The sequence below is a fragment of the Ruditapes philippinarum genome, unplaced genomic scaffold (genome assembly GCF_026571515.1).
Source record: "Ruditapes philippinarum isolate M1 unplaced genomic scaffold, ASM2657151v2 ctg2063_1_1_1_1, whole genome shotgun sequence".
Taxonomy (NCBI): domain Eukaryota; kingdom Metazoa; phylum Mollusca; class Bivalvia; order Venerida; family Veneridae; genus Ruditapes; species Ruditapes philippinarum.
Genome location: NW_026853715.1, coordinates 203,363 through 222,703, shown reverse-complemented (window position 1 = coordinate 222,703; position 19,341 = coordinate 203,363). Strand labels below are relative to the sequence as shown.

Sequence of the window (19,341 nt, the reverse complement as noted above, 5' to 3'; positions counted from 1 at the left end):
TCTATGAATTCAGTTTATAGTATCTTTTTTGGTTTGACTTTTATCACAGTCTGTGCTTTTTGTGATACCATACTATTGTTTCCGGCACCTTTACTCCAAGTAAGCAAATGAAGTAATTGAAGACCAGGACCTTGAGTGTAGTAACTTCCTTTCAGAGTGGGGGATCTGAGCATCACTGTCTGTCTTGTCCACCATGTCTCGATATCGGATTTGTCTTGGTACAGACCACCCTGTCTCATGGTCTGCAAGGTCCTGCATGTATGGCCAGCTGGGACTGTTTAATGTCACCGAGGAGAACTCCATATAGTTTTTTGACAATCAATAAATATTTTACTATCCAATAGGAAAAAAAAGATTCATGTAGTATCTTTTTTAGCTAAATCCAGAGACACTCAGAATACCATACCTCAGCACTACCAAAAAACCCAGAACCTTTGGAATACCATACAGCAGCTCTACAGCTTAAATATTTTCAGTCTCATAGTTCTATGCATTGACATAATCCACAGCATATTGAAATTTTTCCTTTTTCATTGGCACACTTAAGTAACAAAATGAATTGACTATGATTCAGTTATGTACCATCATAAACATATATTGGACCCTAAAAGTAACAGGGTGAAAATATCACAGGGTGAGAAAAATGTGCAGTTTGACCGGAATCAAACCTGAATCAGAATATTATACATGTATGTGGGCTGTACTGACTCACTCAGCTGAGCTATCTAGCTGGCAATGTCAATAATCTACTACACATGGGCATAGAAGTCAAAGAAACATTCATTGATAATTTATGACCCATTATTTAAAGTAAATCATATCAGAAACATCCCTTGAAAATGATATCATTTCATTTTTGACCCACAGTTATTACCACTACCTCCTAATGGGCCTAATTAAACTGAGCCTGCAGAATTTTATAATTTTGCTGTCTGTCAAACATGGCAGTTTCTTATGGGTTTCATCTTTATCTCCATTTGAAGGGATGTAACTCATGTTTACTAAATAGTTTGTTCTTATCTGTCTATCTTAGCCATTACAGACTATTCTAGCTGTATATAAACATAAAAAATCTTTTATATTAACAAACAGAACATAAAAAGATGAAAAATTTACCAGTTGGAGAAATTCATCAAATGGATGGAGGTCCAGGAATGATGAATATGGATAGAAATATTTTTTTTGACTGGCTTTATGTACCTTCTAGTTATTGTGGCAAGAAATTTTATAATTATTCAGTTAAACCTGGTTTTTCAGTTAAGATTTCATCATAAAAAGATCTTCAGGACTCTAAATAAATTCATATTTGTGGTATCAGGGGAAATTAAATTACTATTTGTGCTAAATCTGATCATAAACATCAATCTAAATATTTAGAATGTACCTGTGTTGAGTGTCATATTTCACTCTTCACTTTGGTTATCCCAGGTCAACCCTTTTTTTTTTACAAATGGCTTTAATTTAACTGCCCATGCAATCATAAGCTCATATATGGCTAATAATTTTACCTTATATATATCAATAGTCTAAGGAGTTATGGAAAAAAATGTTAAGGGTTGCTCAGCCTGACTGAGTGATTTGATTGTAAATAACATATCTCAAAATATATTTCTGGACTCAACATGCTTTCAAAACTCTGTAAGAAAACTGTCAAATGATGAATATTCATCTGGATTTGTTACCCAAAATCTGTGTGATTCTAGCACTTCATTTTTTCTAGGATTGCAATAGCTTTCTATTTTGTAAAAAAAAAATTTCACTTTCAGTTTATGTTCTGCATTTGCCCATGTAAATTGATAACTTTAGGTCCAGCACAGTGTAATAGGATATTTACTTGTATCTTTTCATCTTTCTCAGCCTTTCCACTGGCAGTCAACACTGGTAAAGTAAATTTTCATTGGCGCTTCCATTTGATAAAGTTATGTGATATGTTACCATTTTCAACATCTAAATGTCCAGGGGGTCTAAACGTATCTGCCATGATTGTCAGTTCGAATAATACCGATTACGAAGGCTAATTTTGAATAATATTGAGTACAAATCCTTAGTTCGAATAATATTGAGTACGAATCTTCCCCCCTTCCCGAAAATGGCTTTTGGACGATATATTTCACTAAAGTGGCAGAAATACTTCACACTGCAGGTGTGAAACAAATAATTGCATACTCCTCCGAAGCCACCACATTGATAGGGTTCTATTATATGCAATTATATGACAATACGTTTTCAGAACGTAAACTTTAATCCATTCATACAGACGCTTACAATGTTACATAACACTAAATAAGACATATATATATGTATATGCTCGTTTTCTAAAACAGTTTGAAATAGAAAAAGTATGCAAGTCTATATTTAAAAGTAAATAAGGTTTACTTGTTTGATTTAATATTAATTTTGGATGTTGGACATATTTTTATACAAAGTCTGTCGTAATTCATTCATTCTTGCACGCGCATGCGTGGATACGAAGTTTGAAGCGTAGGTTTACACAACGCTTTTATGAATGAAATAGAAATTTTCATATTTTTTGCTTTCATGTTTAGAAAATGTTTATTTAAACTGAAAGTTCATAGTTTTGAACTTTCAAAGCTTATTGACCACTATGCAAACAGTATATTAATAAAAAGTGATCCTAATGTGACAATCCTGCAAAATGAGGATCTACTTTTATCGAGGTTTCATCCAAATGTGGATGTTGTTCAGCAAAACAGGTTAGGTGTACTAAATCTGAAATACAACTATAACTCTGTATACATTGCAAGCAATGTATACAAAAACTGAACATCATGGGAGGTAACTTCAGTTAATTCTTGGACTTCATGAATGAATTGCGTACTTGTCAAAACGTATGACGTTACATAAATATTATTTTGCATTTTAATATTATTTCGTTTCTATTTCTATTTGAGATATAATTAACCAATTTTTCTGTCTCTTCGTCATGATAATTTCTAAACATTTCAACGCTTGTGGTTGAACGAACGTCTGCTCAAATTTACCATGCGATAAAATTCCAACAGATTTCTTGCCCTTACATGTTCCGTCATTGGTAGACTTATAACTAATAACAATCTCTGCGTTTTCTAATCTATCCGTTCCTGTTTTAGGTGCACCTGTGCGAACTGCAATGCGTGAACACAGCACCGGGAACTGTAATTTCACTCTATAATATTCTCCGACCTTAGGTACTGTAGCCCAGAAAAACAACGTGCTATTGATCTCATAAGCATATTCCGGCGTGAAATTGGAATACGTTTTAAATGTTGTCTCAATAATAGCTGGTGGGTTTGAAGTTAAATTAGAAACATACAAAGGTTCAGTTGTTATTAATAACGATTTTTTCGAGGTCACTTTCGCTTTTTCATCCGGAACTATTTTACCTTCTAAAGATGAATATTTTCCTCGATGTTTGAAGACTTTCTTGACCTTACTTACTTTTTTAAAATTATGCAATTGAATTTGTTGTAGATCTTCTAATAACATATCACAAGGTTTTTGATCTTGAAAGAGCAAAAGATAGTCTTTGATCATACACAGGTCACTTGATCTGAAAAGTTTTCCAATGAAACCTTGCCCAAAGTCCAACACAAACCAATGGTGCTTTGCTTTTTCTTCTTTGATTAAAGAGTCCGTGATTATGTTTATGTACTTAGGAGTGGCCTCAACGTCATCTTCCACGTGTATATAGTATTTCGACAATTTCTCAGAATAGCCAAACAAATAAGCAAAGTCAATATTTTGCTTTGTCCTCCAGTGAACTCTCTTCATAGAATCGTTGAAGGTTTGTTTTGTCATTTTACTGAAAATATAAAAAAATGTAAACGAAATAACAGATCAACTATTAAAAGCGAGGGAAGAAGAGGTGTCCGTAAAGATGAAGAAAAAATGCTCATGTTGATGTAAGAGATGGTTATGATGATCGTGACGATTATGATGAGCGTTATCATGTGCAATTTGCAGTCGTTATAACTCTAACATTGAAGATGATGATGCTGAAGATGAAGGGGAGGAAAATGGGTAGGATGAGATAAAAGATGTGGAAAATAAGGAGGATGAGAAAAAAGAGGTGAAAAATCAGGAGAATGAGAAAAAGGAGGGGAAGATGAGGAGGATGAGAACAAAGGAGGTGGAAAATAAGGAGAATGAGTAAAAGGAGTGGAAAATAAGGAGAATAAGTAAAAGGTGTGGAAAATAAGGAGAATAAGTAAAAGGAGTGGAAAATAAGGAGAATAAGTAAAAGGAGTGGAAAATAAGGAAAATGATAAAAAGAAGATGGAAGATAAGGCCCGAGGATGAGAAAAGGGGTGTGGAATATAAGGGGGTTGAGAAAAAAGAGGGCGGAGGAGGAGTAAAAAGAAAACTTGTTATTTTCTGGTCTAAAGGAATGTAAGCTACTGAGAAAATTGGATGAAAACTGTATATTTTTATATGGATACACTATTGGCATTTCTGACGCACATGACACCGTGGAAATAGAAAAGGCATACAGAGTTGGAAGAAACAGAAAGTTTATCATCGGAAAGACAAGCTATGAATTTAACAGAGAGCAATTGGTATGAAAGGTTCAATGAATCATAGTGTAAGCGACCAGTTTCCGATTCCGGTACAGCAGCAACTTTACTATTCTCTGAAACAAACACGTAAAGCTGGATTATGATGGACAAATTTTACATGAGAATGAACTTCATCCCCCTTTACCAGAAATAGAAAATAAAATATCTCTACAATTCCTTGTTTTCATTGGCCCACGGTAATACACAATAGAAATGGGAATATTTAAATATCCTATATTGGAAAATAAATAAATTAAAGTCTTAGCTGAAAGATATGGTTTGAAAGCTCATCTCGCCATATAAATATTTTGTTGTACAAATGTAAACGGAAACGTACATGCGTACGCATGAGCCGATTGACATGGCCTTTATTACTATGAAAGCTCAGTTGAGAATGTTGAGATGATGAATATTAAAGGGTCTCCACTGAGGTTTTCTTTTGCCATGACGGGACTGATTTATTTTCGAAATAAATGCATCATTTGGTGATGGTCTAGCTTGCGTAAAAGTTTTAGATCATTCGCTCACTCCGTTTTCCCGGAATAATTATTCTAATTGTGAACAATTAGCAAAAATGGAAAACGTTGCAACGCTTTTCACTCATATCGAACAAAAACAAAAACAGCACAAAAATACTATTTATCATTATTATATTTATATCTATGCTTTATGTGCACCAGCGGATCTATTTAAAAAATCATATTTTATGTTTTTTACCTTTTGGACCTCAGTGGAGTTTCTTTAATATGAGAGATTTATTTGAAATAAACTTTAAAAAGAGCATATCGGAGGTGACATGGATATTTGTATAAGTACTTGTTATATTTCGTCTAAAGATTTAAAACTTTATTAATCTTAAAATGTTAGAGTTTAATTGTTTATTTTATTATTATTTATGGGTATATAAATTCGTATATAAAGTGATATTGTTGTCTGATTTATTAAACTGACTCCTTTTGAGTAATTGTGCAAAATTGCAAAATTTCAATTGGGAAAAAATATTAGTTATTTTATGTTTAAAGTTTTTAAAAACAAACAACAACAACAGAAACAACAACACAAAGACAAAACAGAACAACCCACTCAAAAAAATTACATTCTGAATAAATGTCTACATGAAATTGAAGTAAAACAATTACATGTACTTACTGGATATAGTTTTCCTCTTCATATGTTCGATTAACAAAGGCTACTTAAAGCGTGATCAATGTAAATGACATTCATCTCTAAAAAATGCTTGAATGAAAATAAGTGAAGTATATTTTATCTTCAAATTGTATTGAAATGTTTCAGCATAAACCCTTGCCCCTTTTAGCAATGTATATCCTTTGCTCCTTTTAGCGATGCGAATCCTTTGTCCCTTTTAGCGATGCATATCCTGTGCTTTTTTTAGCAATGCATATCCCGTGCTCCTTTTAACAATGCATGACATGTGCCTTTTTTAGAGATGAATATCCAGTGCCTCTTTTAGCGATGCATATAATGAGCCCCTTTTAGCGATGTATATCCTGTGCCCCTTTTAGCGATGCCTATCTTGTGCCTCTTTTAGCGATGCAAATCATAAGCCCCTTTTAGCGATGTATATCCTGTGCCCCTTTTAGCGATGCCTATCCTGTGCCTCTGTTAGCGATGCATATCATTTGCCCCTTGAAGCAATGCATATCCTATGACCCTTTGAGTGATGCATATCCTTTGCCCCTTTAAGCAATGCATATCCTGAGCCCCTTTTAGCGATGCGTACCCTGTGCCCCTTTTTGCGATGCGTATCCTGTGCCCCTTTTAGCAATACATATCCTATGACCCTTTGAGCGATGCATATCCTTTGCCCCTTTTAGCGATGCATATCGTGCGCTTCTTTAAGCGATTCATATCCTATGCCCCTTTTAGCAATGCATATCCTGTGCCCCTTTTAACGATGCGTATCCTTTGCCCCCTTTAGCAATACATATCCTATGACCCTTTGAGCGATGCAAATCCTGTGCCCCTTTTAACGATGCATATCCTGTGCCCCTTTTAGCGATGCATATCCTGTGCCCCTTTCAGGGATGCTTATCCTGTATCCCTTTTAGCAATACCTAGCCTGTGCCCCTTTCAGCGATGTATTATTAAAAACAAGCGTTCTATTCTACATGTGTAGTCTATAAAATGAAAACCTACCTAAAGTCCGGATAGACACTTTCAGCTGGTTGAATTATTTGTAAACCTCCCGTAGAAAGGCTATCATTGAAGTTATGTTCAATCATATGAACGGTTGCATCAACATCAGATTTATTGTGAAATCCTAGAAACACAATGATCACGATCTTTTCTTTTTGTTCATTTGTCATGTGATGAATCAGAGACGTGAGCGTATCTTTTAAGTACGTTGCCTTTGATCTCGGGACTGTACATAATCCTAAGGTAAGAAACCCTGAAGCATAAAAAATTCACTTCATAATAAAACAGAACATATAATTTGATACAACACATTTCGTATCATTGTTAAATTTTCTGCAAATACATACAGTTTATATGTATGAGGAAATCGAGACCATGTTTCTTAAGTGTGAAAATTTGACATTCCTATCTTTTGGATGTTCAAATTGACATTCTTACCTTTTAGAATGTTCATGTTGTCATTCCAAATCTTTGAATGTTTAAATTGAATTTTGTACAATTTTGGGTTTTTAATTTGACATTGATATTTTATTAAATTCCTGTTGTCTGGATATTCAAACTGACATTCCTATATTTGTGATGACATTCCTACATTTTAGGTGTTAAAATTGACATTCCTACCTTTTGTATGTACTAAATGACGTTTCAATTCTTTTGATGTTCAAACTGACATTTCCACATTTGGTAAATTGACATTAAATTCCTATTGTGAAATGTCCTACATTCTTATGTTAAAATTGTCATTTCTATTCTTTGAATGTTCAAACTGAAACTCATACCTTTTTGATGGTGAAATTGACATTCAAATTCTTTAGGATGTTCCAACTGACATTCAAAACCTTTTGGATGGTTAAATTTACATTCCTATATTTTGAATAATCAAATTGACATTGTTTTATTTTTTGAATAATCAAATTCGAGCCGTGTCACGACAAAACCAACATAGTGCGTTTGCGACCAGCATGGATCCAGACCAGCCTGCGCATCCGCGCAGTCTGATCAGGATCCATGCTGTTCGCTATCAGTTTCTCTACTTGTAATAGAGTTGGTAAGCGAACAGCATGGATCCTGATCAGACTGCGCGGATGCGCAGGCTGGTCTGGATCCATGCTGGTCGCAAACGCACTATGTTGGTTTTGTCGTGTCACGGCTCATTTAAATTTCTACCTTGATATTGCCTCAGATGTCCTCTAATGAGACTGACTGATCTATTACATTTACTTTGTTGAAGTGGCACATTTCGTGTGGTGGTCCAACTGGATAAAGCAGTCATACTGTTTGGCAAAGAAGTCGTGCTGTTTGGGAAAGAAGTCGTGCTGTTTGGGAAAATAGCAATACTTTTGGACACCTAGAAACATAAATAACAAATTTACACGATTACCGAGTTGTAAAATAAGACTCCAGTTTAGAAACACTTAACATGGGGAACTGGTGCGTGATATTGCATTTGCTACAGGTTGATTCAAATATTAATAAACCACCCTGTTCTGTAAAACCTTTCACATTTCTCCATTTTTTTTTAATTATGCCCCCCCCCTTCGAAGAAGTTTTGCCAATGTCGGTCAGTCGGTCTGTCTGTCGGTCTGTCCGTCGGTAGACCACATGGTTTCCGCTGATTTTCTTGAACTGTTATCACAAAGTCTTCATATTTCATATAGTGATTGGTCATAACTAGTAGATGACCCCTATTGATTTTTGGGTCACCAAGTCAAAGGTCATGGTCACAGGAACCTTAAATGTCAGAATGGTTTCCGCTGATTATCTTAAAAAGTATTCATCACAAAGTCTACATATTTCACATATTGATTGGTCATAAGTAGTTAATGACCCCTATTGATTTTGGGGTCATTAGATCAAAGATCAAGGTCACAGGGGCCTTAAATGTCAAAATGGTTTCCGCTCATTTTCTTGGTTGCAATTCATTTCTAAGTCTTGATATTTCATACATAGATTGGTCATATCTAGAAAATAACTTCTATTGATTTTGGGGTCACTTGGTCAAAGGTCAAGATCACAGGGACCTTGAATGGTAACCTGATTTCTGCTTAATATCTTGATACTATTTATCACAAAGTTGTCATATTTCACATAGTGATTGGTCTTGACTAGTAGATGACCCCTGTTGATTTTGGAGTCACTGGGTCAAAGGTCAAGGTCACAGGGGTCTTGAATGGTAATATGATTTGTGCTTATTATCTTGGTTACTATTTATCACAAATTTGTCATATTTCACATATTGACTGGTCATAACTAGTAGATGATCCTTATTGATTATAGGGTAACTAGGTCAAAGGTCAAGGCTACAGGTGCCTTAAATGTCAAAATGGTTACCGCTGATTATCTTGAAAAGTGTTCATCACAAAGTCTACATATTTCACATATTGATTGGTCATAAGTAGTAGATGATTCCTATTGATTTTAGGGTCACTAGGTCAAAGGTCAAAGTCACAGGGACATTAAATGTCAGAATGGTTTCCGCTCATTATCTTGTTACAATTTATCACAAAGTCTTCATATTTAACATATTGATTGGTCATAACAAGTAGATGACCTCCTCTGATTTTTGGTTCACCAGGTCAAAGGTCATGGTCACAGGGGCTTTGAATGGTAATATGATTTCCACTTATTATCTTGGCAACTATATATCACAAAGTCTTCATATTTCACATATTGTTTGGTCATAACTAGTAAATGGCACAGGTTCTTTGAATGGTAGTATGATTTCAGCTCATTATCTTGAAAGATAATTACCACAAAGTCTGCATATTTCACATAGTGATTGGTCATAACCAACAGATGACCCGTATATTGCTTTTGGGATCACTTGATCAAAGATCAAGGTCACATGGGCCTTAACTGTCAGAATGGTTTCCGCATATTATCTTGAAAACTATTTATCACAAAGTCTTCATATTTCACATACTGATTTGAAACAACTCCTTGCTTTTATTACTTCTCAAAACATGTTGAGTCTCCTTGTCCAGCTCTGACAGATCAAGTACCGTAAATAAATGATTAAGCAAAGATTTTGGGTACACGGTCACTAGTTCAAAGATCTGAGTCACAGGGACCTTAAATGTTTCATTATCTTGGCTACTATTTACTACAGAAGTCTTCATTATTTTTCTTTTTTTCATAATTTAACACTTCCATGTACTCATTTATGGCAAGTTTTTATAACAAAATTAACAATAATGTGAGTCAAGGGCTAGAGAGGGGGTGGGGCATATGTGCATAAAAGTGTCTTGTTGAACCGCCTTTTATTTATTTATTTTTTGAGTGCCATATACTTTTCACATAGCATGCCGTCGTCATTTTAAGGATAACAGTATATTACGTGCTTGATATTAGATAAAACTATCTAACAATTCTTTCACCTTCATGTAAACCGATAGAGAGCTTTTTGATAATGACACGATCACAGACACTTTGGGTGTGGAGCTCGAAACTTGGGAGCCAGTTTGAATTTGTCGAAAGATTTAAGATGACAATTATACATTTCATTTGGATTTTAAAGGCATTTTTAGCTCCACACCACAACTGTCTGTGGACACGATGGCCATAGATCGCTCAATTGAGATACATCGCTTGAAAATGTCACAACGAGGTACATGCACAGTGTCTAAAATGTTACAATTTACATGTACTTTCAGAGAAGATGATTTTAAAAGGCATTCTTACTATAAAAATCTAGATGATTGTAATATAAGTGACTCTCAGGGAGTCACCATTTTTTCAACTAAAGGGTATGCCGTATATAACATTTGTAGTGGTCACCTGTCAAATATCCAAGCTCTGGGAATCGTTGTTTTACAAAAGAAGACTTAAATGTATTTTCCTTTATAATTCTCTAAAACTGACCCCGGGCCAATTCTGACCAAAGAGGCATGATTTATATAACTTTTTTTTTTTAAAGAGGAACTAAATATGCCAAATATAATATAAATATAGTATGCGTAGACTTCTAAGGTAACCCAAAATAATTTCTCTTAATATTTCACAACTTAAAATTATGTTATCGCATGAAAGAAACAAGTTTGTGTTTCCCCTTAAGAGCAAATTATGCATACTAAAAAGCTTTGCTCAGTGGTAAAAGCCCTATTTAAAAAGTAGCATAATATTTTGTTATGAAACATTTTATATGTATGTTAACGTGCAATATTTATGTACATTTGTATTCAAATAGCAGAGACATTCTATGTTACAATTCTTTTATTAAGAATCGACCATGAAATGGTGGAAACAATATAATTTTAATGATTATAAAATTGGCGAAATATATCATTAGATTCAGCTTTATGCCATTTAAATAATGTAGGGCTTTAGCCAGACAACACACGAACGCTGGCTTTTTTGTAATCCACCAACATCCACTATGTCTGTGTATTTATATAAAAAATATATCAGAAGATAGATAGATTAATTCATTTATAAGTCCACCTTATTTAAAGATTTGGCAAATATTTGATATGAAGTAATTGATATATTTTTTGTTTAATATTTTAGTGCGATCTGTTATTTGTCACGCTAACATTGTGTGTATTCTAATTGAATTATTTGCTGAATGCGGTATTATATGACGTGCGTTTTAAATAGGGTTCATTGTGTTATTTGTTATAGTATTATACTTTAGCCTTACAATAGAACGTGTGTTTTGACAATAGAACAACATTTAGAAACAAGATATCTACATTTTACTATAAATGTTTGCATAAATAGTTTTTCCTTGAATTCCGCATATGAGGAGATGAATCACGGGAATAAATCCAACAGATTTATATTTGCTTGTTTTTTTATAACTCGTATAAACCATTTAAAATAATTTTAAGCTGAAGTATCATAAAATTATGAGTAAATTGTCCAGAGAATTAAAAAAAAAGTGTAACAAGAAATACCATTACATGTACAATTTTGTAGTTTAAATTTTTTTATACTCTAAGATATTTTAAGAACGGCATATAGTATAACTGTCATTAAATTTTACAGTCAATATTGTTAAAGTTGAATATTGGAAAAAAATCAATCAATCAATCAATCAATCAATCAATCAATAAGTAAACATTAAAAAAAAAACTATGAACTTAATGTTTGCCGCTTTGTTTATACTCTTATTTCACGGTACATTAACAAATATGAATTTTACAACAAACATTCAAATTTTTATGAATCTACATGGTATCTTTGTTCCATTTTATTATGAAGGAGGCTAAATCTCAAGGCCCATAACTCGGTTGGACTTCTTGTTTATAATAATACTCGACAGTTTGTGAAAATCGGAATACAAGTTAGTAGAATGTAAACCTGGAAAAAAATGATTTTTGAGAATTTGAGAGTTATTCCATTTACAGTAATATTGAAGTTAAACATGTCAATTTATGCATAATGATTATAAATATATTTTAGCAAAAAAATAATCAACAAAAACCCTTCAATATTTTAACCCTGCTATTAATCATCATCAACAATACAAATTTCGTACGAAAGATCATGTCAACAGTAATTTTGTATTATATTATATTTTGTATTCCATAAAAGGGAGCAAAAATCAAATGTAACCAAGCAACTTTCAAGTGTCACACATGATATATACATGTATGTAGGTAAATAATACCGATATACCATACGTTTTATTACTTTTTCAAGATATTTGACAGATATAATTATACAGCCTGATATGTTATGTCGATGTAGTCTGAAATCAATGCCGTCCCGGTTAAGATATCAGTTTTGACCTTGTATTCTTTTTGTTAAATATATACAGTCTGTAATGTTTTGTTTACCAGCTAAATGACTTTCAGTTAAGATTATAAAGTTTAAAATTTCAACTTAGTAAAAGGACCACGTACTGCACTGTGTCTTTCAAATGTAAAGTCCATTAACAGTTGTAAAAGAAAGAACGCTGCCTTTAACTTTATGCATTTTACATGTGAATTTAGTGTACTTGTTCAAAGTAAAATATCCCCTTTATAATAAATGAACTGCGCGATGACAAAACATAATGGGTCTGCGACCAGCATGGATCCAGACCAGCCTGCGCATCCGCGCAGTCTGATCAGGATCCATGCTGTTCGCTTACAAACCCTGTAACAAGTTGAGAAACACACAGCGAACAGTATGGATCCTGATCAGACTGCGCGGATGCGCAGGCTGGTCTGGATCCATGCTGGTCGCAGACCCATTATGTTGGTTTTGTAATGGCGCGGCTCAAATATCTTATGTACAGGTTAATAGCTTTTTGTTATAACACACGGTTAACTAATAATATCATATCTGGTATAAAATAAACCCATATGGTGTTGAATTTATGGAAATGTACATGTCCTGCTTTGAAGTTAGCGAAGTCCGTAGTTGGTGTTAAGGTGTTTTGAATTTCAAACGTTAGCAGCCAGGTGTTAGACTTCATGTATATATATGTATGTATATAGTGGATAACCTGGCTCTATACTGGATACATGGACCATATTTGTCTTTATTACGACGGTATAGCTGAAGATGTGCAGTCTCGATTCAAGTTGGATTAATAGTTGTTCACTTGCGGAGAAACTAGTAAGTTATCGAGGTGAAACTTCCGGTTCCGGCGAGATTATGACCAAAACATGTATTAAAATTGGCGTAAAGACCAGAGACCAATTTTTAACTTAAACTTGAAATATGATAAGGGCCTACACATAGATGAAAATTGATATACGACCCCGGGCGTACCGAAAACCATGTTTTTTGCGAACCACTATTGTGACACGTGACCAGGTTGAATGAATTATCTTCTCCTATTTAAGCTACAGTCTCACTTACATCCCGGCAGAGCCCCGGGAGACGTCCGGGGTGATCCGGGAACGATCGGGGTACGACCGGGAACAACCGGGGTTCATCCGTAACTCTGCCGGCAACGTCCTGGATGATCCGGGATGATCCGGGAACATCCGGCATTCGACCCCGGATGGAATAAAATATTTAATATCACCGGGGTGGTCCGGGATGATCCGGGAAGGTAAGGCTTTGCCGGCTTCATCCTTAGCTCTGCCGGGAACGACCGGGGTTATACCGGGAAAGCACCGTAGCTCTGCCGGCACAAACCGGGGATGATCCGGGGTATGATATAGCCGGTAGAGCTACGGTAGAGCCCCGGTATATGCCGACAGAGCCCCGGTAACTACAGGCAGAGCCCCGGAGGATTAAGATAGAGCTACGGTTGATCCCGGTAGAGCCCCGGCAAAGCCCGGATCATTTCAAAAGAATAACGACAATTTGCGATGATTGCACTTGTTTGTATTAAAAGCCTTTCCCTTCTATCCAGTATGGCATAAGGATTTTTTTCAGAAAATCATCATGAATTACTATTCTGGAACAATAGATATTATATTAAATAAAAATTATGTATCAATGTTATCATTTTCGGGCGTTTTCAATCCACCGGGGTTCTACCGGGGCTCTGCCTGGATCGTCCTGGGCTCTGCGGGGCTCTGCCTGGATCGACCGGGGCTCTGCCTGGGTCAACCGGGGCTCTTCCGGCGTCATCCGGGAACGACCGGGGAAGCACCGGCATGATCTGTAGCTTCACCTGGGCTCTGTCTGAATGATCCGGAGCGCATCCTGGGTGGTTAATAGGGAACTACCGTAGTGCTGCCGGGGTAAGTGTGACCGCAACCATAATTTCATCCCGGATCGTCCCGGATCATCCCGGTAACTTACCGGGAATGTCCTGGGCTCTGCCGGGAAGAAGTTAGACCGAGGCTTTATATTGGCTACTGGGTTAGTAACGTAGTAGATTATGCAAAGAAGGATCACGATATATTGACTCTTTTGTCAACATTCTTTCTTGAACTATAAGATGCCAGTAACAGATTTACACATTTAAACCTAGCTAAATCATTATTTATTGTTAACTTGAAATCTATTTTCTTTTTCTTTTCATTTTACTACCTGGAGGCCAGTGGCTTTAGGCTTGTTGCATTAAATTTACTGCCGTGAGTATCACTATAGAGACGATATGTCTACGATCCTTTTATAGAAAATAGCTAAAATATGAGCCGTGACATGACAAAACCAACATAGTGGGTTTGCGACCAGCATGGATCCAGACCAGCCTGCGCATCCGCGCAGTCTGATCAGGATCCATGCTGTTCGCTATCAGTTTCTCTACTTGTTATAGGGTTTGTTAGCGAACAGCATGGATCCTGATCAGACTGCGCGGATGCGCAGGCTGGTCTGGATCCATGCTGGTCGCAAACGCATTACGTAGGTTTTGTTTTGTCATGGCGCGGCTCAATTATGTCTTCAACACCTGTTAACATTAAGAATCAATGGCAGATCTTTGTGAAAGCTCACAAAATGAAATTGTTTTAAAACTCAGATGTTGAATCAACAAAAAATATTGACTATACATCATTTCAAAAACATTGCATCAAGTTTGAAGGCGAAAAATCAACCCAATAAACTCAACAAATAAACGCAAAAATCATGGTCACCTTTTAATTTCTAAATAAATTTACATTGTAACATAATAATTATATACACTTTTTACCTTGAAATAAAAAAGCACTAAAACACACAGCAATATCTGACATAAAGTGTCAGGTTACCTCTAATATCACATTTCAAAACTGTTATATTGCCTTTAAATTATTGAAAAGGAAACTAAATTGACATGATAAAATATTAATGTGAAGATACTCTTACACCTACTCCTGGTCTTAAAAAAAACTAAACAAAAATGTAGAATCCGTAAAACAACCCTGAATTTGAGATGTGTGTAAGTTAAATTGGTCTCATTTATGGTCTGTATATATTATATAGAAATACAGAGCGGAAACAGCCGAATAGAAGAATAATATCTAACAACTGGTCCCCTATCATGCTAAATATGTTAAATAGTCTTATCAATCTTTCGTTCTAGGTAAAACAATTAATCAATTTTAGAGAAGAAGTTTTCAAAATAAGTATAGACTGAAACTGACTTGAATATCGAAAGGATGTGCCGGCTGATCTTGGTCTGCACTGACTAGAACCTAATGCTGCCAGCAAGTTCAAGGTGGAAAAAATAACATTTAAATTTTTTTTTTTTATTGGAACATCATGTGGTTCGAACGCTCAAAGTTCGTTGTTTATATTTTATAAGATGTGAAATAGTTTAGTATATCATACATTACTTAAATATGTTCCTTCTTTACTTGTACAAAATTGAGCCGCGTCACGAAAAAACCAACATAGTGCGTTTGCGACCAGCATTGATCCAGACCAGCCTGCGCATCCGCACAGTCTGATTAGGATCCATGCTGTTCGCTTACAAACACTATAACAAGTAGTGAAATTGATAGCGAACGGCATGGATCCTGATCAGACTGCGCGGATGCGCAGGCTGGTCTGGATCCAAGCTGGTCGCAAACCCATTATGTTGGTTTTGTCGTGGCGCGGCTCAAATGTCATCGGGTCTTTAAATATAATAACTTTCAACATTATCAGCAGTTCTAGCAGAGAATCATAGTGCATCATCTCAAGCATTGGGCTTATAATGATAAGTCTATCGTAAAATTATCATCTGTCAAAATTTATATTACTAGTATCCAGCACATGAGCAGGACGCCTGTGGGCACATGCGTGTAAAAGCTTGATTGTAATTCAAACCTTACTCTACTATGGTTATATGAATATGAATATTGTATTACATGTATTATTGTTTTACGTGCACATAATCGCCTAAAACATAGACAAGCGCCATGTAAACTACACTTTTGAAAAGAATTTTGTTAATCTATATTGACGAATGTAATCTTAGAATACGTGGTAGATATTTAACGTCCGTTTCTCTCTACCGCTCTCACGTGCATATTTCCGCTTCTCTCGCAAACGGGAGCTTTTCGATTCATAATCAAGTTTTTACGATCGAAATAGAGGGCGCCCGATTTGATTTTAAAAAGCGCCAGCAAGTTAACATAATTTTGCCCACAAACATTGTTAATTTGATAGGTTAATGACGAAATCATGCCAACATTATACCGTTATAGAAGTAGTTACCACGAAGCAATAAGAATAATATCCATGCTGCAAAACATTTGCGTCTAAATCTTCTTGTAAACCTAAGCGGACCGACTGACCTGCCTTAAACATAACGATATGACCGCCTGCATTATATTTTATCTTCCCTAATTCAAACTTTTTGTGACAGCTGTTGTAAATAAAGGTGACCGAGTTACATATGCTAGTAAACATTCTTACTTGAATTACTTTTCAACGAATACAAATACAAAATGTAATTTTTTTGTGTGAGTCGTAACTATTTTTTCCCCGGTTAAAAGGATTTACAATTTTCATAAGTGGACAATGGTTCCATATGCCACTTCATGCATTATTTCCGGTACGACAGGTACCTGGCTAGAACCCCGCAGCTGTCTGTACTGCTTTCTAACAGAACCAGCATTACAGGAAGGTTTGAGGATGTTGACGTGGGATATCAAACAATAGAGGGAATAGCCAAATGATTTAAAGTCAACAACTTTTACACCAGTCTGACTTAAGTTCAGATTTACTTAAGTTATTGCTTGCATATATCGTGAAATAGAAACTGATTTTAATCATTGAAACTTTGATCAGCCGGCTAATGAGACCTCAAGAGCGCACATGATTAAAAATATAACTAAATGATAAGCAAGTTTTATTTCGAAGAAGCATGGTTTTGTTATGCTTAAAGAAAAAAACAAAACACTTACTGGATCGTAGGTAATCATTTGTGAAGGCTTTGACTTAAACTCTGAAATTTTAACAATTGGCACAGTGAATGAATATTTCAAAAAGATACTTCAAAATAAGTTGATGTTAATTATTGTTAGATTGCTTCCCCTCATTAATTTTACAGAGAAAGTACACAATACCCAGTCCTACAAAATGCCCTGTCTTATTTTTAAATTAAAAATACCTACGTTAAAATAGAACTTCTTACATCGATTAAGGCAAACTTGAATTAAATTTAGGTTATGTGAACGTGATAATGAAAGAAAATAGATATATAAAATATAAAATGTTAAATTAAAAATGATTATTTCATTAATTAATTATCTAGAATTTAAATGATTTTTAGTGATAATCGATAAGAAAATAAATAAACAGAACTTACTTTCCATTTGCACTATAAATAACTGTATACACATGTACACGAAAAGAAGAATACCTAAGCTAACTTTAATATTCTGTTTTGAAATCATTCTCCAATTATTATGTTTATCCTAAATAAAGGTTTTAAATTTTCTCACATTTTAAGAAAAATTAACTCTGTCAAACGCACGATAACAAAATATAGCCATATATAGAATGTCATTTATGTATTTGTTATAATAGTATCAGTTACAATATCATTAATACATAGATGAAGCGTCTTCTGTTCTTAAATCAGTAGTGTAGAAAGTACATGAGACAACACCGTGCATAACCTGTACAATTAAGACGCGGATGTAACACCGAGAATGCGGTAAGTTCGATATTAAGGCAATGAATAACAGCCATATTGATGTACTGGAAAAGTGTCAGAATTATCAAACATTATACATTGAGTTTCAACATTATTTTATCATTAAAGTTTATATACAAGAAACATGGCAATGCCATGAAGCCAGGTTTTTAAAAATGGGTCAAAGACAGAAAAGGCCGGGTTGCATTTGTATACCAAATATCATGAGGCTGTGATGTTACGAAAATTTCCTACCTTTGACCAACAATGTCGAAGATTTAACTAAGTCGGTAAAAAGGAAGAGGATGAGCGACACACCTAAAATCGAATCCCACGGTATGGGCCATGTGTAAATGCTGTATATCAAATATCAAGAGGCTGTGATTAGTAGTTGCTTAGAAAAATGTTGAGAAAATTTCCTACCATTGACCATTTATGTCTAAAATTTAACTTAATGCGTAAACAGGAAGTGGATGAGTGACAAACCTGATATATAATCCCACGGTATGGGATCATATGTCAATGCTGTATATTAATTGCTGAGAAAACTGTTATGAAAATTTCCTACCATTGCCCATATATGTAAAAAAAAACTAAATTGGTAAACAGGAAGTGGATGAGCGACAAACCTGAAAAAGAATCCCACAGTATTGGACAACGTGTCCATGCTATATACCAAATGATTAGTAGTTGCTGAGACAACTGTTACGAAAATTTCCTACCATTGCCCATTTATGTCAAAAATTTAACTAAATCGGTTAACAGGAAGTAGATGAGCGACAGATCTGAAATAGAATCCCAAAGTATGGGACGACGTGTCAATGCTGTATGCATGCCAAATTTCAAGAGGCTGTGATAAGTAGCTACTGTTGAAACTGTTACGAAAATTTCCTACCATTGACCAATCATGTTGAAAGGTACACAGGAACTGGAAAAGCGACAAATCTGAAATCGAACCCCATGTGTTAATGCTGTATGCCATATATCAAGAGGCTGTGACAAGTAGTTACTGAGAAAACTGTTACGAATATTTCCTACCATTGACCAATTACATGTATGTCTAAAATTTAACTTAGTCGATTAACCATGTTAACAGGAAGTGGATGAGCGACATACCTGATATCAAGTTCCACGGTATGGGACAATATGTCAATGCTGTATACTAAATATCAACAGGCTGTGATTAATAAT

At 35.1% G+C, this 19,341-nt stretch overlaps 1 protein-coding gene across 1 annotated transcript; it reads right to left on the bottom strand.

The window, feature by feature from the left end:
* Positions 1-2,094: 2,094 nt before the first annotated feature.
* On the bottom strand, positions 2,095-18,105 carry LOC132737631 (alpha-1,3-mannosyl-glycoprotein 4-beta-N-acetylglucosaminyltransferase C-like). The gene is made up of 5 exons (XM_060724965.1): positions 17,821-18,105; positions 17,417-17,457; positions 7,881-8,061; positions 6,714-6,966; positions 2,095-3,802 (listed from the first exon to the last, which is right to left on the bottom strand). Exons 1-5 carry the CDS (start codon positions 17,906-17,908, stop codon positions 2,887-2,889), a joined length of 1,479 nt encoding a protein of 492 aa, XP_060580948.1. The 5' UTR covers positions 17,909-18,105; the 3' UTR covers positions 2,095-2,886.
* Between the last annotated feature and the right edge of the window lie 1,236 nt (positions 18,106-19,341).

Excerpts from the sequence above, each read along its gene's own strand:
- LOC132737631 (XM_060724965.1), bottom strand. The coding sequence starts at position 17,908 with ATGATTTCAAAACAGAATATTAAAGTTAGCTTAGGTATTCTTCTTTTC. Across the intron at positions 17,458-17,820 it reads ATTTATAGTGCAAATGGAAA|AGTTTAAGTCAAAGCCTTCA; the intron begins GTAAGTTCTGTT and ends TTAAAATTTCAG. Across the intron at positions 6,967-7,880 it reads ACATCTGAGGCAATATCAAG|GGTTTCTTACCTTAGGATTA; the intron begins GTAGAAATTTAA and ends TTTATGCTTCAG.